Source organism: Scyliorhinus torazame, chromosome 10, assembly GCF_047496885.1.
Source record: "Scyliorhinus torazame isolate Kashiwa2021f chromosome 10, sScyTor2.1, whole genome shotgun sequence".
Classification (NCBI taxonomy): Eukaryota; Metazoa; Chordata; class Chondrichthyes; order Carcharhiniformes; family Scyliorhinidae; genus Scyliorhinus; species Scyliorhinus torazame.
The window spans coordinates 21,895,574-21,923,066 of NC_092716.1; the positions used below are offsets into that span (position 1 = coordinate 21,895,574).

A 27,493-nucleotide genomic window follows, 5' to 3' on the forward strand; every position below is an offset into this window, starting at 1 on the left:
TTGAAGAGCAGCAAGGGATTTATCCTCACGGTTCCGGCCAATATTTATCTCCCATCCAACATAGCTAAAAGTAGATTCTCCCTTTGCTGTTTGGGGGACTTTGCTATGTGTAAATTGGCAACTCTGTTTCCTTAATTACAATAGTGACTACAAAACTGTTTCATGAGATTAAAAACACTTTGGGACATGATGATGTTTGTATTACGGGAGGTGCAGTGTGAATGAAGGTTGTTAAAAATTGTAATCCCTGCGGATCTTTGTGCATGTCTGCGGTGATATATTATCACTCTGCTGTAGGGGTTGGGATCTAGGAATACAGAAAGGATTTGTAGCCAGAGTGATGAAATCAAAGCAACACTCTGCTGGAATAATACATTTTGGGGGTGGAGGGGGGATTTGTTCTTGCAAATTCAGTGCGCAAATATATATAAATGTGGTTTTGCATAGATATTTAAGTTGCCGTCAGCAACGTTTTCAAATTTTCATTAATTAAAGTGGGTTCAGTCTGAGAAGGATGGCTCAAGGTGACATTATGACATAAAGGCAAAGATAATGCGGACCTGATGGAGTGGATCAATAAGGCAGTTGTGATTGACGTGGCGATCAGCCAATTGGCGAGGGCGCTGGACGAGGAGGCGGGGTGGATGGTCGCAGGAGGCCAATGGCAAAGGGCGGGGAGGCGGGCCCAGGCTTGATTGACAGGGGACCGGCCTGGGTGGGAGCAGCAAGATGGCGGCGTGCGCTGTGGGAGGGAGCGAGAGGCCGCTACCGCCTCCGGACAATGGCCAGAGGCCCCAACAGCCGCCATCGCCTCCGAAAACCGCCGCCGGCCAAGCCCCGAGTTACCAGATCATTAAGCCGTCGATCAGTGAGCTGAGCCGGGAGGTGAGGACGAACATCCTCTGCACGGTGAAGGACTGCGGCAAAATCCTGCCCAACAAGCCGGCCCTCAGCATGCACCTGGTCAAATCACACAGGGTGCAGGTAGGTGCCAATACCTCACACTGCCTTCCCTCTGTCCCCACCCATTGCCCCAACTGCCCAGGACTGCCCTGCTCCTACCCCTCCCCATTCCCACCGCCCTGCTCCGACCCCTCCCCATTCCCACCGCCCTGCTCCTACCCCTCCCCATTCCCACCGCCCTGCTCCTACCCCGCCCCATTCCCACCGCCCTGCTCCTACCCCGCCCCATTCCCACCGCCCTGCTCCGACCCCGCCCCATTCCCACCGCCCTGCTCCGACCCCTCCCCATTCCCACCGCCCTGCTCCGACCCCTCCCCATTCCCACCGCCCTGCTCCGACCCCTCCCCATTCCCACCGCCCTGCTCCGACCCCTCCCCATTCCCACCGCCCTGCTCCGACCCCTCCCCATTCCCACCGCCCTGCTCCGACCCCTCCCCATTCCCACCGCCCTGCTCCGACCCCTCCCCATTCCCACCGCCCTGCTCCGGCCCCTCCCCATTCCCACCGCCCTGCTCCGACCCCTCCCCATTCCCACCGCCCTGCTCCGGCCCCTCCCCATTCCCACCGCCCTGCTCCGACCCCTCCCCATTCCCACCGCCCTGCTCCGACCCCTCCCCATTCCCACCGCCCTGCTCCTGCCCCACCCCATTCCCACCGCCCTGCTCCTACCCCGCCCCATTCCCACCGCCCTGCTCCGACCCCGCCCCATTCCCACCGCCCTGCTCCGACCCCTCCCCATTCCCACCGCCCTACTCCTACCCCGCCCCATTCCCACCGCCCTACTCCTACCCCGCCCCATTCCCACCGCCCTGCTCCTGCCCCTCCCCATTCCCACCGCCCTGCTCCTACCCCGCCCCATTCCCACCGCCCTGCTCCTGCCCCTCCCCATTCCCACCGCCCTGCTCCGACCCCTCCCCATTCCCACCGCCCTGCTCCGGCCCCTCCCCATTCCCACCGCCCTGCTCCTGCCCCTCCCCATTCCCACCGCCCTGCTCCTACCCCGCCCCCTTCCCACCGCCCTGCTCCGACCCCTCCCCATTCCCACCGCCCTGCTCCTACCCCTCCCCATTCCCACCGCCCTGCTCCTACCCCTCCCCATTCCCACCGCCCTGCTCCTACCCCGCCCCATTCCCACCGCCCTGCTCCTACCCCGCCCCATTCCCACCGCCCTGCTCTGACCCCGCCCCATTCCCACCGCCCTGCTCCGACCCCTCCCCATTCCCACCGCCCTACTCCTACCCCGCCCCATTCCCACCGCCCTACTCCTACCCCGCCCCATTCCCACCGCCCTGCTCCTGCCCCTCCCCATTCCCACCGCCCTGCTCCTACCCCGCCCCATTCCCACCGCCCTGCTCCTGCCCCTCCCCATTCCCACCGCCCTGCTCCGACCCCTCCCCATTCCCACCGCCCTGCTCCGGCCCCTCCCCATTCCCACCGCCCTGCTCCTGCCCCTCCCCATTCCCACCGCCCTGCTCCTACCCCGCCCCATTCCCACCGCCCTGCTCCGACCCCTCCCCATTCCCACCACCCTGCTCCGACCCCTCCCCATTCCCACCGCCCTGCTCCTACCCCTCCCCATTCCCACCGCCCTGCTCCTACCCCTCCCCATTCCCACCGCCCTGCTCCTACCCCGCCCCATTCCCACCGCCCTGCTCCTACCCCGCCCCATTCCCACCGCCCTGCTCCCGCCCCTCCCCATTCCCACCGCCCTGCTCCGACCCCTCCCCATTCCCACCGCCCTGCTCCTACCCCTCCCCATTCCCACCGCCCTGCTCCTACCCTGCCCCATTCCCACCGCCCTGCTCCTACCCAGCCCCATTCCCACCGCCCTGCTCCGACCCCTCCCCATTCCCACCGCCCTGCTCCGACCCCTCCCCATTCCCACCGCCCTGCTCCGACCCCTCCCCATTCCCACCGCCCTGCTCCTACCCCGCCCCATTCCCACCGCCCTGCTCCGACCCCTCCCCATTCCCACCGCCCTGCTCCGACCCCTCCCCATTCCCACCGCCCTGCTCCGACCCCTCCCCGTTCCCACCGCCCTGCTCCGACCCCTCCCCGTTCCCACCGCCCTGCTCCGACCCCTCCCCGTTCCCACCGCCCTGCTCCGACCCCTCCCCGTTCCCACCGCCCTGCTCCGACCCCTCCCCGTTCCCACCGCCCTGCTCCGACCCCTCCCCGTTCCCACTGCCCTGCTCCGACCCCTCCCCATTCCCACCGCCCTGCTCCGGCCCCTCCCCATTCCCACCGCCCTGCTCCGGCCCCTCCCCATTCCCACCGCCCTGCTCCTGCCCCTCCCCATTCCCACCGCCCTGCTCCTACCCCGCCCCATTCCCACCGCCCTGCTCCGGCCCCTCCCCATTCCCACCGCCCTGCTCCGGCCCCTCCCCATTCCCACCGCCCTGCTCCTGCCCCTCCCCATTCCCACCGCCCTGCTCCTACCCCGCCCCATTCCCACCGCCCTGCTCCTGCCCCTCCCCATTCCCACCGCCCTGCTCCGGCCCCTCCCCATTCCCACCGCCCTGCTCCGACCCCTCCCCATTCCCACCGCCCTGCTCCGACCCCTCCCCATTCCCACCGCCCTGCTCCTACCCCGCCCCATTCCCACCGCCCTGCTCCTACCCCGCCCCATTCCCACCGCCCTGCTCCTGCCCCTCCCCATTCCCACCGCCCTGCTCCCGCCCCTCCCCATTCGCACCGCCCTGCTCCGACCCCTCCCCATTCCCACCGCCCTGCTCCTACCCCGCCCCATTCCCGCCGCCCTGCTCCTACCCCGCCCCATTCCCGCCGCCCTGCTCCGACCCCGCCCCATTCCCGCCGCCCTGCTGCGCCCCCTCCCCGCCGCCCTGCTGCGCCCCCTCCCCGCCGCCCTGCTGCGCCCCCTCCCCGCCGCCCTGCTGCGCCCCCTCCCCGCCGCCCTGCTGCGCCCCCTCCCCGCCGCCCTGCTGCGCCCCCTCCCCGCCGCCCTGCTGCGCCCCCTCCCCGCCGCCCTGCTGCGCCCCCTCCCCGCCGCCCTGCTGCGCCCCCTTCCCGCCGCCCTGCTGCGCCCCCTCCCCGCCGCCCTGCTGCGCCCCCTCCCCGCCGCCCTGCTGCGCCCCCTTCCCGCCGCCCTGCTGCGCCCCCTCCCCGCCGCCCTGCTGCGCCCCCTCCCCGCCGCCCTGCTGCGCCCCCTCCCCGCCGCCCTGCTGCGCCCCCTCCCCGCCGCCCTGCTGCGCCCCCTCCCCGCCGCCCTGCTGCGCCCCCTCCCCGCCGATCTGCTGCGCCCCCTCCCCGCCGCCCTGCTGCGCCCCCTCCCCGCCGCCCTGCTGCGCCCCCTCCCCGCCGCCCTGCTGCGCCCCCTCCCCGCCGCCCTGCTGCGCCCCCTCCCCGCCGCCCTGCTGCGCCCCCTCCCCGCCGCCCTGCTGCGCCCCCTCCCCGCCGCCCTGCTGCGCCCCCTCCCCGCCGCCCTGCTGCGCCCCCTCCCCGCCGCCCTGCTGCGCCCCCTCCCCATTCCCACCGCCCTGCTCCGGCCCCTCCCCATTCCCACCGCCCTGCTCCTGCCCCTCCCCATTCCCACCGCCCTGCTCCTACCCCGCCCCCTCCCCGCCGCCCTGCTGCGCCCCCTCCCCGCCGCCCTGCTGCGCCCCCTCCCCGCCGCCCTGCTGCGCCCCCTCCCCGCCGCCCTGCTGCGCCCCCTCCCCGCCGCCCTGCTGCGCCCCCTCCCCGCCGCCCTGCTGCGCCCCCTCCCCGCCGCCCTGTCCTACCCCTCCCCGCCGCCCTGCTGCGCCCCCTCCCCGCCGCCCTGTCCTACCCCTCCCCATTCCGGCTGCCCTGCTCCTACCCCTCCCCATTCCCACTGCCCTTCCCCCCCCCCTCCCCATTCCCACTGCCCTTCCCCCCCCCTCCCCATTCCCACTGCCCTTCCCCCCCCTTCCCATTCCCGCTGCCCTGCTCCTCCCCATTCCCGCTGCCCTTCTACCCATCCCCATTCCCACCACCCTGCTCCTACTCCTCCCCATTCCCAACGCCCTGCTCCTACTCCTCCCCATTCCCAACGCCCTGCTCCTACCCCTCCTCATTCCCAACACCCTGCTCCTACCCCTCCCCATTCCCGCTGCCCTGCCCCTACCCCTACCCCTCCCCATTCCCGCTGCCCTGCCCCTACCCCTCCCCATTCCCGCTGCCCTGCTCCTACCCCTCCCCATTCCCGCTGCCCTGCTCCTACCCCTCCCCATTCCCGCTGCCCTGCCCCTACCCCTCCCCATTCCCGCTGCCCTGCTCCTACCCCTCCCCATTCCGGCTACCCTGCTCCTACCCCTCCCCATTCCCACTGCCCTTCCCCCCCCCTCCCCATTCCCACTGCCCTTCCCCCTCCCCATTCCCACAGCCCTGCTCCTCCCCATTACCGCTGCCCTTCTACCCATCCCCATTCCCACCACCCTGCTCCTACTCCTCCCCATTCCCAACGCCCTGCTCCTACTCCTCCCCATTCCCAATGCCCTGCTCCTACCCCTCCTCATTCCCAACACCCTGCTCCTACCCCTCCTCATTCCCGCCGCCCTGCTCCTACCCCGCCCCATTCCCGCCGCCCTGCTCCGACCCCGCCCCATTCCCGCCGCCCTGCTGCGCCCCCTCCCCGCCGCCCTGCTGCGCCCCCTCCCCGCCGCCCTGCTGCGCCCCCTCCCCGCCGCCCTGCTGCGCCCCCTCCCCGCCGCCCTGCTGCGCCCCCTCCCCGCCGCCCTGCTGCGCCCCCTCCCCGCCGCCCTGCTGCGCCCCCTCCCCGCCGCCCTGCTGCGCCCCCTTCCCGCCGCCCTGCTGCGCCCCCTCCCCGCCGCCCTGCTGCGCCCCCTCCCCGCCGCCCTGCTGCGCCCCCTTCCCGCCGCCCTGCTGCGCCCCCTCCCCGCCGCCCTGCTGCGCCCCCTCCCCGCCGCCCTGCTGCGCCCCCTCCCCGCCGCCCTGCTGCGCCCCCTCCCCGCCGCCCTGCTGCGCCCCCTCCCCGCCGATCTGCTGCGCCCCCTCCCCGCCGCCCTGCTGCGCCCCCTCCCCGCCGCCCTGCTGCGCCCCCTCCCCGCCGCCCTGCTGCGCCCCCTCCCCGCCGCCCTGCTGCGCCCCCTCCCCGCCGCCCTGCTGCGCCCCCTCCCCGCCGCCCTGCTGCGCCCCCTCCCCGCCGCCCTGCTGCGCCCCCTCCCCGCCGCCCTGCTGCGCCCCCTCCCCGCCGCCCTGCTGCGCCCCCTCCCCGCCGCCCTGCTGCGCCCCCTCCCCGCCGCCCTGCTGCGCCCCCTCCCCGCCGCCCTGCTGCGCCCCCTCCCCATTCCCACCGCCCTGCTCCGGCCCCTCCCCATTCCCACCGCCCTGCTCCTGCCCCTCCCCATTCCCACCGCCCTGCTCCTACCCCGCCCCCTCCCCGCCGCCCTGCTGCGCCCCCTCCCCGCCGCCCTGCTGCGCCCCCTCCCCGCCGCCCTGCTGCGCCCCCTCCCCGCCGCCCTGCTGCGCCCCCTCCCCGCCGCCCTGCTGCGCCCCCTCCCCGCCGCCCTGCTGCGCCCCCTCCCCGCCGCCCTGCTGCGCCCCCTCCCCGCCGCCCTGCTGCGCCCCCTCCCCGCCGCCCTGTCCTACCCCTCCCCGCCGCCCTGCTGCGCCCCCTCCCCGCCGCCCTGTCCTACCCCTCCCCATTCCGGCTGCCCTGCTCCTACCCCTCCCCATTCCCACTGCCCTTCCCCCCCCCCCCTCCCCATTCCCACTGCCCTTCCCCCCCCCCTCCCCATTCCCACTGCCCTTCCCCCCCCTTCCCATTCCCGCTGCCCTGCTCCTCCCCATTCCCGCTGCCCTTCTACCCATCCCCATTCCCACCACCCTGCTCCTACTCCTCCCCATTCCCAACGCCCTGCTCCTACTCCTCCCCATTCCCAACGCCCTGCTCCTACCCCTCCTCATTCCCAACACCCTGCTCCTACCCCTCCCCATTCCCGCTGCCCTGCCCCTACCCCTACCCCTCCCCATTCCCGCTGCCCTGCCCCTACCCCTCCCCATTCCCGCTGCCCTGCTCCTACCCCTCCCCATTCCCGCTGCCCTGCTCCTACCCCTCCCCATTCCCACTGCCCTGCCCCTACCCCTCCCCATTCCCGCTGCCCTGCTCCTACCCCTCCCCATTCCGGCTACCCTGCTCCTACCCCTCCCCATTCCCACTGCCCTTCCCCCCCCCCTCCCCATTCCCACTGCCCTTCCCCCTCCCCATTCCCACAGCCCTGCTCCTCCCCATTACCGCTGCCCTTCTACCCATCCCCATTCCCACCACCCTGCTCCTACTCCTCCCCATTCCCAACGCCCTGCTCCTACTCCTCCCCATTCCCAATGCCCTGCTCCTACCCCTCCTCATTCCCAACACCCTGCTCCTACCCCTCCTCATTCCCAACGCCCTGCTGCTACCCCTCCTCATTCCCAACACCCTGCTCCTACCCCTCCTCATTCCCAACGCCCTGCTGCTACCCCTCCTCATTCCCAACACCCTGCTCCTACCCCTCCCCATTCCCACCGCCCTGCTCCTACCCCTCCCATTCCCACTGCCTTGCTCCTCCCCCTCCCCATTCCCGTTGCACTGCTTCTACCCCTTCCCATTCCCACTGCCCTGCCCTCCACATTCCCACCCACTGCCCTGCTCTCCCCATTCCTACCCACTGCTCTGCCCTCACCATTCCCTTTTGGATAACATCTTTATTCTTCAAGTGCATTTAAAAAGAAGCTATATAACCACATCAGGTGTACAGGATTGGAACGAGGCATATAAAGTGAGCAGAGGGTTGGATGGAGGCTCGTGCAAACCTGAATGCCAGTATTCACCAGCTGGACTGAATGAACAGTTTCTTTACTGTAAATTCTGCATGATTTCAGTTTTCAAATGTCATTTGGCTTCATATTCTGCATCTTTTTTTCCCTTGTGGGGAATGGTGAGTGAGTGGGCTGAGCTAAATTGCTCCTGTAGAAAGCCAGCACAGGCTGAATGACCTCCTGTGCTGTAGATTAGAGAATAGACTTTAAGGAGGGACCTTTAAAAGGTAAATGGAGAAAAATATTTTTCTGTTGAGTTGGTGGCCTGGAGAGGATACATTTAGAATATCAAAAACAAAGTTATTTTCTTAAATTATACTCAAAGTCGTTGGACATGAAAAATGTAAATGTCACCACAGGGACCATGGGCTGCTCTCTCCTTTGAGAACTGACTGGTGGTGACTTTTAAGAAGGCTAGCAAGATACTACGAGTTTAGTGCAACACGTGATGAAGCTCTTCATGATAAGGTTAGTTTGTGGACTCTGCAGTGAAGCTATCCTGAGGAAGCTGCTTCCTGTAATCAATTTAACTCTCAAAGCTGCTGTGGAAGTTGCCACATCTATGGAGCTAGCAACAAGAGAAGCTTCCCAGATAAGGGCTGGAGTGAAGATCCTCAAGAACCAAAGCTGCAAGGAGGCAGCCATAGCACCGATGTAACCGGTTGGATACTCAGAGACGGAATGCAGGAGTAGAGAAAATAAGTGCAAGAACTGTGGCAAAAAGGACCATATTGCCAAGGCATTTTGGGCTTAGAAAGGCTTACCAACACCAAGGATGTGCAAGAAAGAAAACACATTTAAACAGACTTGTCCTGTCTATGAATTAGACAAAGTTTAGGCCACTGAGAAGACTGTATACCTGAGCAACTGTAGGAGCTGAAACTCGGCCCCTTGTCGGTGCAGGGCGATCAATAGCATTTCTGGACATTTCCAAAATGTGATGGCAAACAAATTAATGGAAGTGGATGCAGCGCAGCTGTATCATTAATTAATATCTGTTTATAATTAAAAGTTGAAGAAATCTGCCTATAAAACCGCAAAATGTGATCCTGAGGTTGTACCATTAAAAGGATGCATTATAGTGAAAGTTGGAGCAAATGGACAAACAGTGGAGTTGTCTCTTCACGTTGTCTGTGCACATTGCCCTGCTTTATTCGTTAGAGCATAGTTGGTAAAACCTAAAATCAATAGTGGATTCGAGGAATGACCTACAACAACTTCTGGAGAAGTATCAGAAGGTATTTGAAGATTCACTAGGCTCAATAACCAAAGTTAGAAATGCAACTAAAGATGAAGCCAAGCAATATACCAATCCAAGCTACAACCGTACCACATGCCATCAGGGCAAAAGTTGAAAAAGGACTAGAAAGACATGGTGGCGCAGTGGGTAGCACTGCCGCCTACGGCGCTGAGGTCCGGGTTCGATCCCGGAACCGGGTCACTGTCTGGAGTTTGCACATTCTCCCCGTGTCTGCGTGGGTATCACCCCCACAACCCAAAGATGTGCAGGTTAAGTGGATACGCCACACTAAATTGCCCCTTAATTGGAAAAAAAAATAATTGGGTACTCTAAATTTATATTTTTTTTAAAAAGGGACTAGACAGGCTAGTCCATACTAGAAGCATGGCCTCGCAGTGCAGGGACCCAGGTTTGATTCTGGCCTTGGGTGACTGCCTGTGTGGAGTTTGGATGTTATCTCCACGTCTGCGTGTGTTTCCTTCCAGTGCTCCGGTTTTCTCCCACAGTCACTAAGATGTGCAGTTTCGGTGGATTGGCCATGATCAATGCATGGAGATAACGAGGCTAGGGTGGGGAGTAGGCCTAGGTAGAGTGCTCTTTCGGAAGGTTGGTGCAGACTCGATGGGCATGACCTTCTGCATTGTGGAGATTCTATGGATATGAAACTGGAGCCATTGAACCAGTTGCTACAAGTGAGTGGCCAACGGCAATTGTTCCTGTACTAAAGCAGGCTCAGTGAGACTATGTGAAGATTTAAAAACAAGCATTAACCCAGTATTGTGCACAGATCACTATCCACTGCAGCTGATTGAAGACGTGATTGCTGGACTTTCTGGAGGACAAATTCAGTAAAATTGATCTATCAGAGGCTGATTTACCAATGAATGTGGCTGCAAAATCATAACCGTTACTCACTATCATGACTTCTTTTTGGAATAGCATCTGCTCCTCTTTTTCAGGGGTCCATGGATCAAATTCTGAGTGGGCTAAATGGGGGTGCAATGTTATTTAGATGGCATTCTCATCACCAGTTTGAGTGAACAAGCACACTTGAAGAACTTAAAACCATAATCTTTGAGTTAAAAAGGAAATGTGTGACTTTTTCAAGACATCCATAAACTACATGGGCCACGTTATTGATAAAGATGGCTTGCAAAAGGAGCGGAAGAAGATGACTGCAATCTTAGAAGCACTATGTCTTCCAAATGTATCACAGCTGAGGTCATTTTTACCATTGATCAATTATGGTAAATTTGTGCTGAACTTAGCAACATGGTTAAAGCCTTTACATACTTTATTATGTGCCAAACAGGTATGGTACTGGTCAGAAGAATGCGAAGTGCACACAATGAGGTAAATAATCCTTTGGAAGTCAGAGCTGTTGGTTCACTAAAATCCCAAGCTGAAGCTACAACCTGCTTGTGATGTATCACCCTGTGGGATTGGTGAAGTTGTCTTCAGGAAAGGAATGACTGATAGCACTTGCTTCACAAAACACTTACTAGCGCAGAAACAAATTCTGCTCTGCCAGAAAAAAAGAAGCTTTGAGCATTTCTGGGGGAAGAAGGCTCCACCACTACCTTTAATGGACCTCATTTTACTCTTGACGGGTCATCGATCCTTGACTACAATCTTTGGGCTGTATAAAGGCGTTTCTCCTTCAGCAGCTAGTATGTTACAAAGCTGGTCTTTGATATTGCCGACACACATATGATATCCACTATCATAAGTCAGAACAACATGCAAACGTTGATGCTTTGTCTTAGATTGTGGATAAGTCAAGCATGAACCTAAAGAACAATTCGTCAACATCTTGTATTTCTCACTCGTGGCTAATGTACCTGTGATTTAATCTCAAGTGCACAAGAACCGATCCAGTGATGGGTAAGGTGATGGACATGGTCCAAAAAGGAACAATGTCAGATCCAGACCGCAAACCCCGATATCGCATGAAGACTTGAATTGACAGTTCAGAATGGAGTTTTACTATCGAGAATCAGAGTGATTATTCCTCTGTGCTTGCACAGTAAAGTCCTTGGCCAACAACATGAGGATTGGCCTAGTGTGGCGAGGCTGAAGGAACTGGCATGCAATTATTTTTGGTGGCCAGGATTAGATGCTCAAATTGAAGACATACTTCACCACTTCAACCATTGCATTGTGAAAATAGCGGACATAGCCATGACAGAGAATAGACATAGACTATGCTGGTCCAGTGGAGGGTCGCATGTTCCTAGTGATTGTGGATGCGCACACTGGGAGGCCAGAAGTCGTGATCATGAAATCCAGGATGATCGAATAAAGATTGAGAAGCTAGACAAAATATTCACAGGATTTGGTCAACCGGAGCAGATCATTAATGACAAGGGAATTCAAGTTCTATCCAGAGGAAATGGTATGCGGCACATAAAGTCATCTCCATACTATCCTGCAGCAAATAGGTTGGCTGAATGTTTTGTTCAATCATTGAAACATTTCATCAAAGAACCGAAGAACCATGGTAAATTGGCAAGAAGAGTGAACAAGTTCTTACCGTCTTGCCAGAACGCTGCACGTGCAATGAGTTCACCAGCAATTCTGCTGTTCAAAAGGAAACTGAGGACACAGGTTGATTTGTTGATACCACCTGATAGTTCAGAGATTGTCAAACAATGACAACAACAGCACAGATTGCTAGGAGAGAACAGAACTCTAAAAGCGAGTATTAAATCGAGGAGAGAGTCCTCGCCAGAGGCTACATGACCAACGAGAAATGGGTACCTACTGTGATCCTAGCAAAGACCGGTCCAATATCATACACCTTACAGACGGCTGATAAAAGAGTTTGGCGACATCAGTCAGCTACGAGCGAGATATCAAGATATATTTCGTGCGCGTGTGTCCCCATTGGGTCTGCACCGCTATTGCATCCTTTATAATGGACTAACACTCCGGATTAGTTCAGTGACATTACCATTATGCCATAATTGAAAGGGTATATACTTGAGCAGAGGAGGCATCCATGTCGGCATGGGCTCAGCGGTTCTGGTATGTTGTTAATCTGACACCAAAATTATTTGCTGGCCGTATAGGTGTAGTATGTGTAACTCGCAGTGATCAATTTTCTTTAGATTCGTGGAGCATATCTGACTTCCTCTAGGAAATGCATCATTTTAGGGAAAACTAACATGTTCTGTTGGGTGAGGTTGAATTTGTCTGTTGGCTGCCGTAAGACCAGATGGATCCTGAGCCTAGCATGAGAAAGGATCTATTTATGATGAGTCCTCCCTGGGAAATTCCAATCGTGCCTTAATAATAATTGAATGCAATAACACAAAACAATTCTATTTGAATGAATCAAATACACATTTTAATAGATTAAAGTTAAAAGTGAGTCCACATTCTGACTAGGGACAGTGAGGTCTGTCGGAAGCTTCATTGTGCAGTGCATTTGCCCCACCAATACATCTTTTTCATATGCCTGATATCATAAGAAATATCTTCCTTTGCCAGATGGTATGATAATTATTACAGGGCTGAAAAGGAACAATGTAACTTGTGTTGCTGTGGCCATTGACACTGAATAAAAATGTATAAAGAGAGATTTTGGTCAGGAGTTGCGTTTTATTTATTGCCATTTGTTTCTAATTGCAGGATTGCAGTATTAACCCAACTGTTAGGAAAGATCTGAAGTCGTCTGTTCAGAAACTATATTGCTGCCCCATTGAAGGTTGCCCAAGAGGACCGAACAGACCATTTTCCCAGTTTGCCCTCGTTAAACAAGTAAGCACTGCCAACCTGTAATCCCACTTATTCACACAGCACATTGTGCAATTATGGCTGTGTTGAATTTGTGGGCAGGCAACAGTTAGATCAGTGATTTAATGGTGAACAAAGGTGCTCTCTTGGCCAAAGTATATTCTTATAAGTTCATAAGACATAGGAGCAGAATTAGGCCATTCGGTCCATCGGGTCTGCTCCGCCATTCTATCATGGCTGATATGTTCCTCATCTGCTACCCACAATGTCACCTGAGGAAGGCGCAGTGCTCCAAAAGCTAATGATTTGAAACAAACCTGTTGGACTTTAACCTGGTGTTGTAAGACTTCTCACAATGTTAAAGACCAAGAGCTGGATTGCGAAATCAGACAGAGAAACTCCTCTCTAGAACATATGACCTAGGAACAGGAGTAGGCAATTTAGCATCCCGAGCCTAAACACCCTCAATGTGGTCATAGCTGATCCCATCCTGGCCTCAACTCCACTGTCTTGCCTGCTCTTCATAACCCTTCAACCCATTGCCAATTAAAAATCTGTCTAACTCCTCAAATTTACTCCCTGTCCCTGCATCCACCGCATTCTGGGGTAGTGAATTCCACAGATTCACAACCCTTTGGGGGAAGCAGTTTTTCCTCCAATCTGTTTTAAATTAGCTACCTCTTATTCTAAGATTATGGCGCATCGTTTTAGAATGCCCCACAAGAGGACGCATCAGCTCATGTCTACTTTATCCATACCTTTTAGCATCTTGTATACCTCAATTAGATTTCCCCTCATTCTTCTAAACTCTAGATGGTATAGGCTTAAACTGTTCAATCTCTCCTCGTACAACAAACCCCTCATCTCTGAAATCAATCTAGTGAAACTCCTCTGAACTGCCTCCAATGCCACTATATCATTCCTCCAATAAAGGGACCAAAACTCTGCACAATATTCCAGGTGCGGTCTTACCAATGGCTTGTATAGATTGTAACAACACTTCCTTATCTTTATATTTAGTTCCTTTTGCTATAAATGCCAACATTCCATTTGCTTTCCTTATTATCTGCTGCACCTGCATGCTCGTTTTCTGTGACACATGCACAAAGACACTCAGATCCCTCTGCATCGGAGCACCCCGAAGTCCCTCCCCATTTAGATAATAAGTTGCCTTTCCATTTTTTCGACCAAAATGCATGACCTCACACTTATCCACGTTAAAGTCCATCTACCTGGTAATTATCATGTTGTTGTTTCTGGGGACTTTCTGTATGCAAATAGGTTGCCCTGTCTCTTTCCTATATTACCAGTGTGACTACTCTTCAAAGAATGGCTTCATTGGCTGTAAAATTGCCAGTGATTCTTTATGGTCCTAGTTGTGGGTTCAGTGGACAATTTTCCGCTTGCAGATGGGCTTATGAACCAGGTTGGCTTCCGCACGGCAGAGGTTTGCAAGGTCACAGAGGACCTTGCTCCAGGCATTCTGGTGTTTTGTTGTCACATTTAACCTAATGACAGAGTAAAATTTCATGAGATACTTTCATCCACAGAATCACTTCCATGTTGTGACAGTACAAACCGCTGATGATCCTGGAACCTTGTATTGTAATTGTTTGGTTTGGGTGGTGAAGAAATGAGGAGGGCTGTATATTGTTTTGGGCAATTCACTATTGGAATTGTGAAACATTGAAATGGTTAATAATTAATGCAGGTCTGGAGATCAAAATGAATTCTATTTTTTACTTCAGACTAACTTTTTAAAAGACTATTTCAATTTATTAATGATTGTAATCTTTAACCAACCTTTGATTGCTCATTGACTGCTGTGACTATTATGGAGTGGGGTAGAGGCAGAGGGATGTGAGAAATTTATCTGTACATGATGTGCTTAAAATAAAATGCCTTACTTTTAACATTGGAACCAACCCTCAACTTTTGAGAGTGGATCTAAAGTTGCCAATATGTCAGGTGGCACGGAGGTGCTGAGGACCCCGGTTCGATCCCGGCCCTGGGTCACTGTCTGTGTGGAGTCTGCACATTCTCCCCATGTCTGCATGGGTCTCACCCCCACAACCCAAAGATGTGCAGGGTAGGTGGATTGGCCACGCTAAATTGCCCCTTAATTGGAAACATTTTTTTTTTTTAAAGTCGCCAGTATGTTCTTCTACAACTTGCATTTATATACCACCTTTTAACATAGTAAAACATACCAAGACATTTCCGAGGAATGGTATTAAATAAAATTTAACACTGAGCCACAAGGATATATTAAAACAGATGGTTATAAATTTGGTTACAGAGTTTTTGTGGAGCATTTTAAGTGGAGAGAGTTGTATAGCAGTTTCCGAGGGCATTTCAGACTTCAGGGCATGAGCAACTGCACTGATTAAAATGGGAGATGCACAAGAGGCTAAAATCTGAAGAGCTCAAGAGATCTTGGAGGAGGCTACATATGAGATTGGGAGTGGGGTGGCCATGGAGCGACTGAGAACCAAGGATGAGAACTTTAAATTGAAGTTGCTGGACCAGATTGGAAACTGATGTAGATTAGCGAGCACAGGTAAAGTGGCTGAATGGGACTTAGTGAAGGTTAGGATATGGTAGCAGAGTTTTGGATGAACTCCAGTTTATGGAGACGGGTGCAAAATGGAGAGGCCATGGGAACGTTCGAACAGTGAAGTCTGGATGTAACAAAGGTCCGGATGAGAGTTTTACGCTATCCATTCACTTCAGGTGTTGTGACTTACGCTGCTCTTTGTCGTTTTCTTTCCCCCAAGCACTTTATGAAAATTCATGCTGAAAAGAAACATAAGTGTGACAAATGTAATAACTCGTATGGCACAGAATGGGACTTGAAACGTCATGCTGAGGATTGTGGGAAGATCTTTCAGTGCACTTGTGGGTGTCCTTATGCCAGCAGGCCCGCCTTGCTGTGCCACATCTACAGAACTGGACATGAAATCCCTGCTGAACATCGGTGAGTAAATGATCTGTTTAAACCCCCCAGACAAGCTGAAATGTTTTTATTTTATCAAGCCTTTTGTGTGACAAGTTATCTGTTCTGCTTTATCTTTTTTTTTTTATATATTTTATTAAAGTTTTCAAACACAATTTTTCCACCTTACAAATCAACATAAAAGATAACACAATAACTAATAAGTAACATTTAAATAAAATAGTGAACTAACAAAGTAGCAAAAAAAATAGTGCTCCCCCCCCCCCCCCCAGGCTGCTGCTGCTGACGATCTATTTTCCCTTAACGTTCCACGAGATAGCCAAGGAACGGTTGCCACCGCCTGGAGAACCCCTGAACCGATCCTCTCAACGCAAACTTCATCCGTTCCAGTTTTATGAACCCTGCCATATCGTTTATCCAGGCCTCCACGCCGGGGGGTTTCGCTTCCTTCCACATGAGTAAGATCCTTCGCCAGGCTACCAGGGACACAAAGGCCAGAATATCGGTCTCTTTCGCCTCCTGCACTCCCGACTCCTCCGCTACCCCAAATATAGCTAACCCCCAGCCTGGCTTGACCCGGACCTTCACCACCTTTGAAATCACTCTTGCCACTCCCCTCCAGTACTCATCCAGTGCCGGACACGACCAAAACATATGTGTGTGGTTCGCTGGGCTTCCCAAGCACCTCCCGCACCTGTCCTCCACTCCGAAGAACCTGCTCAGCCTTGCTCCTGTCATGTGTGCTCTGTGTAGAACCTTGAATTGTATCAGGCAGAGGAATTTACCCTACTTAGGGCATCAGCCCACAGACCCTCTTCAATCTCCTCCCCCAGCTCTTCTTCCCATTTTCCCTTCAGCTCCTCTACCAGCACCTCCCCCTCGTCTCTCATCTCCTGATATATTTCGGACACTTTGCCCTCCCCGACCCATACCCCCGAAATCACTCTATCCTGGATCCCCTGTGTCGGGAGCAGCGGAAATTCCCTCACCTGTTGCCTCGTAAACACCCTCACTTGCATGTATCTAAAGATATTCCCCGGGGGCAACTCATACTTTTCCTCCAGCGCTCCCAGGCTCGCGAATGTCCGGTCAATAAACAAATCTCTCAATCTCCTAATTCCTGCCCGATGCCAGCTCTGGAACCCTCCGTCCATCCTTCCTGGGACAAACCTATGGTTGTTCCTGATCGAGGACCACACTGAGGCACCCGTCACACCCCTATGTCGCCTCCATTGCCCCCAGATCCTTAAGGTTGCCACCACCACTGGGTTCGTGGTATACCTTTTCGGGGAGAGCGGTAGCGGCGCCGTCACCAGCGCCTTTAGGCTCTTTCCTTTACAGGACACCATCTCCAGCCTCTTCCACGCCGCCGCCTCTCCCTCACTCATCCACTTGCGAACCATCGCCGCATTGGCGGCCCAGTAATAATCGTCCAGATTCGGCAACGCCAGTCCCCCTCTGTCCCTGCTGCGCTGCAGGAACCCCCTCCTTACTCTCCGGGTCTTCCCTGCCCACACGAAACTCATAACACTCCTATCTATTTTCTTTAAAAAGGCCTTCGTGATCAAAATGGGGAGACATTGAAACACAAAAAGAAACCTTGGGAGGACCATCATCTTGACCGCCTGCACTCTGCCCGCCAGTGAGAGCGGCAGCATATCCCACCTCTTGAAATCCTCCTCCATCTGCTCCACCAGCCGCTTCAGATTGAGTTTGTGTAAAGTTCCCCAGCTCCTGGCTACCTGAATCCCCAAATATCGGAAGCTCCTTTCCGCTCTCCTTAACGGCAGGCCGTCTATCCCTCTTCCCTGGTCCCCGGGGTGTACTACGAAAAGCTCACTCTTCCCCATATTAAGCCTATATACCGAAAAATCTCCAAACTCCCTCAATATCTGCATAACCTCTGTCATCCCCTCCACAGGATCCGCCACATACAGCAGTAGGGCATCTGCGTAGAGTGACACTCTGTGTTCCTCTTTCCCCTCTAACCACCCCCTCCATTTCCTAGAGTCTCTCAACGCTATGGCCAGTGGTTCAATTGCCAGCGCGAACAGTAATGGGGACAGGGGGCACCCCTGCCTTGTTCCCCTATGTAACCGAAAATACTCCGATCTCTGCTGATTTGTGACTACACTTGCCACTGGGGCCCCATAGAGGAGTTTGATCCAACTGACAAACCCCTCCCCGAACCCAAACCTCCTCAACACCTCCCATAAATACTCCCACTCTACCGTACCAAATGCCTTCTCTGCGTCCATCGCTGCCACTATCTCTGCCTCCCCCTCCGCTGGGGGCATCATTATCACCCCGTCGCACGTTGACATTCAATTGTCTCCCCTTTACAAACCCTGTCTGGTCTTCATGCACCACCCCCGGGACACAATCCTCGATCCTCGTCACTAGCACTTTTGCCAGCAACTTAGCGTCTACATTCAGGAGTGAGATAGGCCTATATGACCTGCATTGCAGCGGATCTTTATCTCGCTTCAGGATTAGTGATATCGTCGCCTCCAACATTGTCGGGGGTAGAGTCCCCCCTTCTGTGCTTATACCAATGCCTGTGCTACTCCCCATCAGAATTATATATATATTTAAAATAAATTTAGAGTACCTAATTCATTTTTTCCAATTAATGGGCAATTTAGCGTGGCCAATCCACCTCGCCTGAACATCTTTGGGTTGTGGGGGCGAAACCCACACAAACACGGGGAGAATGTGCAAACTCCACAAGGACAGTGACCTAGAGCCGGGATCGAACATGGGACCTCGGCGCCATGAGGCAGCAATGCTAACCACAACCACCGTGCTGCCCCAGAATTATGTATTCTAACCCCATTTCATTACTGTTGCTCTTTATTCTCCCACCTTCCATTTGTATCTCAGAACAGTGGGCTGGATTCTCCGATTTTGAGGCTATGTCTGGAGGAAGTGTCTAGTTCTACGATTTTGGCAAGGCCCCAGCACCGACCGATGAGGGTCTAGCAGCCGTGCCACGTAAAACACACTATCTTTACAAAATAAATGGCCGGCGACTTGGCGGGTCCGTGGCCATGCATGCGCACAGCGACGACCTGCAGCGGTCGCGCCATACAACATGGCGCCGGCCACGAGCGGACCCGACCTGCCAGATAGTGTCCCCCTATACACAATTGGCCTCTGTCCTCTCATGCATGAATACTAAAAATCAGCCGTTCTTTCTTGATTCCATGTGGAAAACAGATTAACGAGGTACAGAGAGGCACTTGCGTAATTGTATTGTCACTGGAATACATCCAGAGACCCAGGGTAATACTCTGTTTTGAATCCCACCACCGCAGGTGTTCAAATTTGAAGTCAATTAAAAGTCTAATGACACCCATGAACTCATTGCCAATTGACGTAAAACCCCAATTGGTTCAAAGAACAAAGCAATGTACAGCACAGGAACAGGCCCTTCGGCCCTCCAAGCCTGTGCCGACCATGCTGCCCGACTAAACTACAATCTTCTACACTGGGTCCGTATCCCTCTATTCTCATCCTATTCATGTATTTGTCAAGATGCCCCTTCAAATGCCCCTTCACTAATGCCCCTTTAGGGAAGGAAATCTGCCGTCCTTACCTGGTCTGACCTACATGTGACTCAGATCCACAACAATGTGCTTGACTCTTAAATGGCCTGGCAAGCCACTTGGTCAAAGGGCAATTACAGATGGGCAATGACTGCTGGCCCCGCCAGTGACACTCCCATCCCATGAAAGAATAAACAAAAAAGGTGCAGATGTTATATCTGTGCAGTTTAAAATTCCTGTGATGCAACCATATCTGTCAACCCAGACATTGTCGTGACCTTTAAATGTCTGCATGGGGGAAAATTGACTATTTTCAGACAAATATTGATAAACTGATTTCTATGTCTAGAATTTGCTAGGTTTTCTTTCAAAAATGAAAAGGGTTTTGCAAAAAAGGTGAGCTCTATTATGTTTCTATGACTGAAATTCTAATGGCCTAATTTGTCTATCTACTATTTAGGGATCCGCCACGAAAGAAGAGGAAAAGTGAGTGGTTAAATCAGAATCACTTGAACCAGGTAGCAAAAGTGAAGCAGGAAGTCCAGATGGCCCAACATCCAACAGAGATGAACAAGAGAACCTGTGTCACAAACTCCTGTGGCGATGAACGCATTAATCAGACTCCAGCTCCTGCAAAACAAATTCCGAAATTGTTATTACCAAAGCCCAAAGTTGCACTTCCTGTTATGCACTTGACACATCTACCAGTTCTTTTATCTTCAGGCCCCTCCATGGATAATTCTGTCAAGTCCATTGTTGCTGTTGACAATCAAGGGTCTGTTCTGAGCACAATGCATATTTTGCCCACATCAATGGGAACTCTGGCACCAACTGTGGAGACAAAAGGGTTGGACTTTAAAAGTGGTCTGCCCATCTTCAAGGTGACCAACGTCATGATGGTTGAGCCAATTACCACTGCAGTGCAAGTCAACATGGATTCAGGTTTTGCTAATAATCAAGGATTGCCATCACTTGGAGTCCAGGGACAAAAGGACAAGTTTAACTCCATGAATGTTCAGACAGACATATCGTATCTTGCACAGAACATAGCACCAGAATCGCTAGCTATGTGCTGCTCTACAGACAACACTGTGTCAGCTTGTGCGCAGACTGATCTTAGTTTCAGTGCTCAAGTGTTGCTACCTGTAAGTGTTCAGACGCAAACATTCGAACCAGACACCAAAATCACTACGTCAATAAGTGCTCAGACAGATACCTTTGACCAGCCTTATTTTCCATTCTATGGTGTTTCCAGGAAAACACAAACTAGTTCCTTAAATTTTGCTCAAGATAAAAACTCTACAGTTCAGGCACTAATTAATGAAAATAATCATGAAGACATTTTTGACCATTCTTTAGTTTCCTCTTACAGTGTTTGTAGACAGACTCAAACTTCCTTTGCCCTGAATGTCATGGACGTGGACCAAAGACATGATGATCTTTTGCAGAACTCTAAATCAGCTGTTGATTTTCACATTCAATCCACGTTACTTCAACAGAACCCTATGACTGACAATCAAACTCAGACAATTAACCTGTTTAATGACTTGGAAAATATCCTGTCTGAAAGCATAGCTGATCATTCATTAGAAAACCGTGGTCTTTTATCTGATGCCATCAATGTCTCTGGTGAGAGTATGGCGAGCAGTCAGACACAAAGTGCGGGTATTGACTTTGATATGGAAGAGTTTTTATCTGCAAGCAACATACAAACGCAGACGGAAGAAAATGAATTTGGTGCTTTACAGACAGAGTCTGCCTTGGAATCGCTAGATATTGAGACTCAGACAGATTTCTTGTTTTTGGACCATCCTGGCCAAGCATACAATGGCAGGGGACAGTCCAATTATTTAGGCCTAGAAATGTTTGACACGCAGACTCAAACAGACTTCAATTTCTTAATGAACAGCAGTTCGCATCTACCTCTAGACAGCATTTTGAAACCGTCCAGCTTCTCCCTCAGTGCAGAGTCTTCTGGTAGCAAAACCCAGATTGATGATGTGTGTTGTAGAAATAATTTCAGTAATGTCCCCGAGAGCCATATCCGGTTAAACTGTGCTGAAACGCAGACAACCAGCAGGTCCTTTGAAAACCTCAGCAGTCTATTCTTCACTAGTAATGAAACACAGACCTTAATGGATGACTTTCTCCTGGCTGATATGGCGTGGAACACAATGGAATCTCATTTCAGCTCAGTTGAGACGCAAACATGTGATGAAATTTTTTCCTTATTTCGAAATACTGATAAAAGCAGTGACTGAAGAGCACAGACTGAAAAGGAGCTTGAATTTGAGTATTAGTGTGTATTGTGGAAAGTGTCAAAATTTAAAGTTGCGATACTGTGCACCTGTGGCAGCAGTATGCGTGAGATGGGGTACAAAGTTTGGTGGGACGAAAATGGCAAGAAATCCGATTTGAACTGATCTTCTTATTTGGGTCGTAGAATTTAGAGCATGGAAACATGTCATTCGGCCCAAATGCTCTATGTTGCTGTTGGTGTACCAGAGGAGCCTCCTCCCCATCCTCCATCTCGCCCTATCCTTAAGGATCTTTCCCTATGGCTTTTGGGTGACTGCTTCTTTTGTCTTGGATGAAAAAGCAACTAAGCTTGATATGTTTAGGCTTCAACCAATGTTGTACTAAGAGTAGTCTCTTGTTCCATCTTCCCCCTCCAGTTTGACGTTTCTGTGTGACAACTTCCTCAGACACGCTGCTAAGAGTTTCCTATTCTATAGAATGATTTAAAAGTAAGGCAGTACATACCTTCCGATTGCCCACCATTTCAAGTTGATGCATCGTGATTCTATTTTCTTTCTTCTCTGCATTCCTCCACCCTTTGAAGCCATTCGTTTCTTTAAGTGTTAGAGTGAAATACCAGAGATCATCAAGTACTTTGTCCAAGGGGCAGTTATTCACATGTGGTCCTATCTATCTTGAGTAGATAGGCTCTTCAGTAAAAAGCCGCATCATGGCTAGGGTTGTGAACTCTGTTCGGACGTATTCCTGAACATTTCATCGCAACCTCCTGCTTCCAGACATGCCATCCAGTCTCTCAACACTTTTTCACCAGTAGCACTACAATCAATAAATAAAAATTTTCAAAGATTTTTAAAAAATCTTTGTTTTTGATATCCCTGTGAGTATGGGTGAATCCAGGTTAAATTTGGAGGACTGGCAAGCCTAATGACAGCCTAACCCAAATCAGGATATATATATTAAGCACAGGTGCTGCCAATTGCTGCCTACCTAACCTAATGACACTGAGGTTAATCGCAGTACTCCAATCATTGCCCGAAAGCTGAGAGCAAAAGCAGCAGATTGAAATTGGGACTGTACTAGTGTGTGGAATTAAGCTACTCAGCTTAACGTTGAGCAATCGTGGAGCTGAATGTTTTTAACACAATTCTGAGAAATATCATTGAATGGAAGTGAATGTCCATTTGTGTTCCAGTAGAATTGTTGCTTAATGCAGTTCATGTTAAATGTTATTTATGACCTGAATTGGATTATAGTTATTTAACCTAACCAAATTTAGTGCAAAGCTGACTTTCTAAGGTTCCAACGGTAAAGTTCCTGAAGTGACCATTTTTTGGTCTTTCTGCTTTCATTGGTTGCTGAATTTGCACATGCAATAGTTTTTGGCTCCTTCACTGATAATAAGTTTGAATTATTCCTGTAGAATACATTTTGTAAAACCATTTTGATTAAATACAGTTGCTCACATGAAGCAGTCCGGAAAGTTGATGAGCTACGTGTGGGTAACCAGCTGGTTTCAAGAGGGGCAGCACGGTAGCATAGTGGTTAGCACAGTTGCTTCAGAGCTCCAGTGTCCCAGGTTCAATTTCCGGCTTGAGTCACTTTCTGTGTGGAGTCTGCACATTTTCCCTGTGTCTGTGTGGGTTTCCTCCGGGGGCTCCGGTTTCCTCCCACAGTCCAAAGATGTTCGGGTTAGGTGGATTGGCCATGCTAAATTTCCCTTAGTGTCCAAAAAGGTTAAGCGGGATTACTGGCTTATGGGGTTGGGTGGAGGTGTGGGCTTGAGTAGGGTGCTCTTTCCAAGGACCGATGCAGACTCGATGGGCCGAATGGTCTTCTGCACTGTAAATTGTATGATTCGAAGAGCAAAGAATTCTCAGCTCCGGGCCCAAGGCGCACAGTTGCACAGTGGTTAGCACTGCTGCATCACCGCACCGAGGACCGAAGTTCGATCCCGGCCCCGGGTCTCTGTCTATGTAGAGTTTGCACATTCTCCCTGTGCCTGCATGGGTCTCATCCCCACAACCCAATGATGGGCAGGGTAGGTGGACTTATTTGCCCTTTAATTGGAAAAAAATAATTGGATACTCCTAAATTTATTTTAAAATAGCTCTTGAGGGTCCAACCTTTAATGGTGCCATCAGTTCAGCTAAAACATGCAAATATTTCAGTAGGTGTCCAGAAAATAGTCAAGAAATACTTCTCTGCATCCACCTACAATCCCAGTGCAGGGCATTAGTATCTGGGGTAAAATCGTGCTGGTATTTCTAATCATCCATGCTTTTTTCTCACAGTGAATTATTTGTTCTGGATGCTTTGCATTATTGCAGACTCGGGTCTTGACATTGGCCTCTGTACCTGTTAGCTGTGATTCTATCTTGACCAGGTTACAACTTACCCAGTAAGATCATCTTTCCACACACATTACTCTCACCCAGGTACAATGGTAACTATTTGGAGAAATGGAGATCGTGTTTGTTGGAACAAATCCAGGCTTGCAACCAATATCATGAGAGCATTTCCATTAATCTGATGGGGTCCCATCCCGACCTAGTCCAAAGCATATGTGCAACTGTGCCCTTGCTACGTTACTGAGTAATTTCTGAGACCTTTTTTGCAAGGTTAGCCTAAATGGAATTAGCCTCCAAGGGAAAGGAGAACTTTTTGTCTGCTACATCTAGTGGCTCAATCTTTTTTGTTTTGCCTGAATCTCAGGAACGATGTTTAATTTTAATCTTCCAGTTTCTCGACTTCTACATTTGTGTATTCCAGACTCCCGGTGGACGCTCTTATTTAGAATCTCTCGCTTTTTTTTTTAGGCCAGCTGGCAAGTTTGATGGAGTTCCAGTATAACCAAAAGCCTGCCTCTGGAGACCGGCTGACATGCCTACATTGGGAGATAAAGTACTGAATTGCAAGTAACTCGTCGGAGTAGGTGTCCAGAATTGGTGATTCTAAGCAACGAGTAAATCACCATTATATATTTTTTAATATTCCGTAGGATAAAATATATATCGCATATTGTGGGAAAACAAGATGAGTTTGTCCCACCAAGTGAGGAGAGTTGCAAATCACTCTGCATCATCATGTCTGCGGCCCATTTGTAAGTGCCTGCACAAGTCTGGTTCTGTTTGATTCTCCCATCCAAAATTTGGAGGTTAAGCTTCTATTTTTGCAAACGATGATCAAAATTAATTTGCACGCATCATTTCTGGCTTCACAATGCTTGGGAACCATTAGACACCTTGCCAGAGGGAAGAATAAGTCCTTTTTAAGGCTTGATTTAGTTAGTTGAGCCTTAACTGTCACCTGTCTGGTGCAGTCTTGAGTATGAGGCATAAAGAGCCCTTTCAAGGCGGCAACAGCAATAACTCTGCTAGACTTGGGCACTTGACTTCCCAGTTGGAAGAATTGGTAAACGCCACCCACGGCAGTGTCTTGGAATGACTGTTTCAAAGTTCATGGCTCAAATTGGAATATTAGCATAATTTCTGAAGCTCATTTAACTTTTTTTATTTCATTAATGAAGTGTGATGATATAGCAACTCAAATGCAAGTCCTAACTTGTTATATAACTAATGTTTTGTTTTTCCCGTTTCCTACATTTTGCTAGCTGCCGAGGGCTCTCTCTGGTTGATGTGTATTTCATAAATGTGGCATTTACTTTTTCAGACCAAAAACTGAACTGGGCACTTGATGACATTGCCTGTATTAGTGCTACATTGCTGCTTTTCAGTGTCCCATTATAGTTTTGTGTCTCTGTAATAGTTCAGTTTCTATTTTTTTTTTTATTAAAAAGAAACAGTAGCTCCACACAGCACTGACAAGTATGCCTGCACATATCTCTCATAGTTTTTGAAGTGTATATTTATGTTTCGAGATTCATCCTGCATTTGACGTGCTGCAATATTTTCAGACAAACATCCTTCCTCCTTATGCTGAATTAGTTTGTAATTTGTTCTCACCAGTAGTTTGATTTCAAAGTAAATGGCAAGCTCCAACATCTGTGACTTCTGGAATTAACTGTTTTCAAATGTTCTTTAAATATTCAGAGTTATACTGCTGTTACTAAGTAAGCCTACTTATCATTGGTACCAGTTTGCTTCAGGTAAAATAGTACTCCAGTCTGCACACTTTTAATGCTCCACTACACCGCTTTTGACACTATTGCTTTTTTGCACTGTATTCATGGTTGCATCATTAAGTTTAAACTGCTGTCCCCCAGATGAACTGCTCAGTATTTTCCCCCAATCCAGTTGATTATGGTCACCAGTGATTTACTGATACTTAGTGTGGCAAATAGTGCAGCTGTGTTAGCATTTTCTACCCATTTCATTGGAATCAATGGCACTGAATTAAATACTTCTTTTCAAGCATATGATTAGAGTTTGGAACAGTCAAAAGAAACCTTTGCACATTGATTGGAGTTATTGGCCTTTGTTAACAGCTGCAGAAAACGTGACCGCATTTCAGCGACCACTTGGAGTAATTTCTGCAATGTAGAATTTCAGGACTTCTGTATTTTTTTTAAAATTTAGATTACCCAATTAATTTCCAATTAAGGGGCAATTTAGCGTGGCCAATCCACCGAGCCTGCATATCTTTGGTTTGTGGGGGCGAAACCCACTCAAACCTGGGGAGAATGTGCAAACTCCACACGGACAGTGACCCAGAGCCGGGATCGAACCTGGCTCTGAGGCTGCAGGGCTAACCCACTGCACCACCGTGCTGCCCGACTTCTGTATTACTAAGGAGTATCCTGTGCATTTGTACTTGAGCATTATAGGCTAGACCTGCTCTGTCCACACTAATATTCCAGGCTTTGCACTATTCTTTTACAGAATTAAACTTTATATAGATAAGTCAATTGCAGTATTTTTTGTGGGTAACAATTTCATGTTAATTTTTTCTGTTTTACTGTGTATCTAAATAGTAGTTATTAAGTGTTCTTCCATATCCTTACTTGGAATGTAAAAGGATTGTTTGGTTGAAGATTGCCAAAGTCCACGATTGTTCAGAGATGGAATAAGTGACGCTGTGACTTTCATTTTTGGTCGGTCGGTGAACTATGCTACTTAAAATTTTCCTTCAAGTGATGAGTTTCGCTGTTCTTCGATTATCTTTTGTTTTATGTCATGTGGCACTTTTACACACCTGTCAGGTTTTCGGGTTAGAAGTGACACCACCAGTTTTGGTATCCTTGGGTTGGGAAGGGGAGAAAGCGACCACTGTTCATGCTGCTGATTACTGCTCAGGTTGGGTAAAGACGAGATCTGGTTTGGATGGCCATTGTTAAAATACTCTATCTAAGCTCTTATACAGAGATGGACGGTTGGAAGGCTTCTGATGTTTATGGAATAGGAGTTGGTGCCCTTTGGAGAGGCAGGGACAAAATTGGCACACAGAAAATGCCGCCAATCTTGAATTTGTTTTTTGATTACTGACAAGATTTTACTAAAGTTCCTGTTTGAGTTGTGTTTTTTTGTTTTGCTTCATTAATTTGACACTAACACCCAAACAAAAAGCTGTATTCATGAATTTCAGCTGCATTTGCACAAAACAAAAAAGGGTTTATGTGACAAAATGTGTTTGACAAACGCTGCTCGATGTGACCTTGACAAGTGTACTTGCACACACTTCTGTGGTAACATTTCTCCTTTGGCTGTACAAGATGCATTGAGAATCCTGTTTAACTGTAAATGTCTCCAATATATCCATGCATGTAAACTACTGTGCCAAAAGTTTTTTTTCAGTGTTAAAATATATTTTGTCATGTGAATGAGCATTTCTTTAAGTTGATGCTAAACATGAGATCTATTTTATTGTACTCCAATAAGCTGGAATATTGTGCATTAAATTATTTTCCCAGTGTATAGTATCAGTGGATGTTCTGTGCACGAGGATGCTGGTCAAGATTATGCAAAGTTACATAATAAAGATCAGTTCCTTCTCTGACATGAGCAGCACATCTGAATCACTTTTGTTGCTGTAGGT

The 27,493-nt window shown here is 51.2% G+C and overlaps 1 protein-coding gene across 1 annotated transcript; it reads left to right on the forward strand.

Moving 5' to 3' along the window:
* The first annotated feature begins 714 nt into the window (after positions 1-714).
* atmin (ATM interactor) lies at positions 715-27,454 on the forward strand. The gene is made up of 4 exons (XM_072517847.1): positions 715-984; positions 12,635-12,763; positions 15,517-15,716; positions 19,704-27,454. The coding sequence occupies exons 1-4, from the start codon at positions 730-732 to the stop codon at positions 21,502-21,504; spliced, it is 2,385 nt and encodes a 794-aa protein (XP_072373948.1). The 5' UTR covers positions 715-729; the 3' UTR covers positions 21,505-27,454.
* The last annotated feature ends 39 nt before the right edge of the window (positions 27,455-27,493 follow it).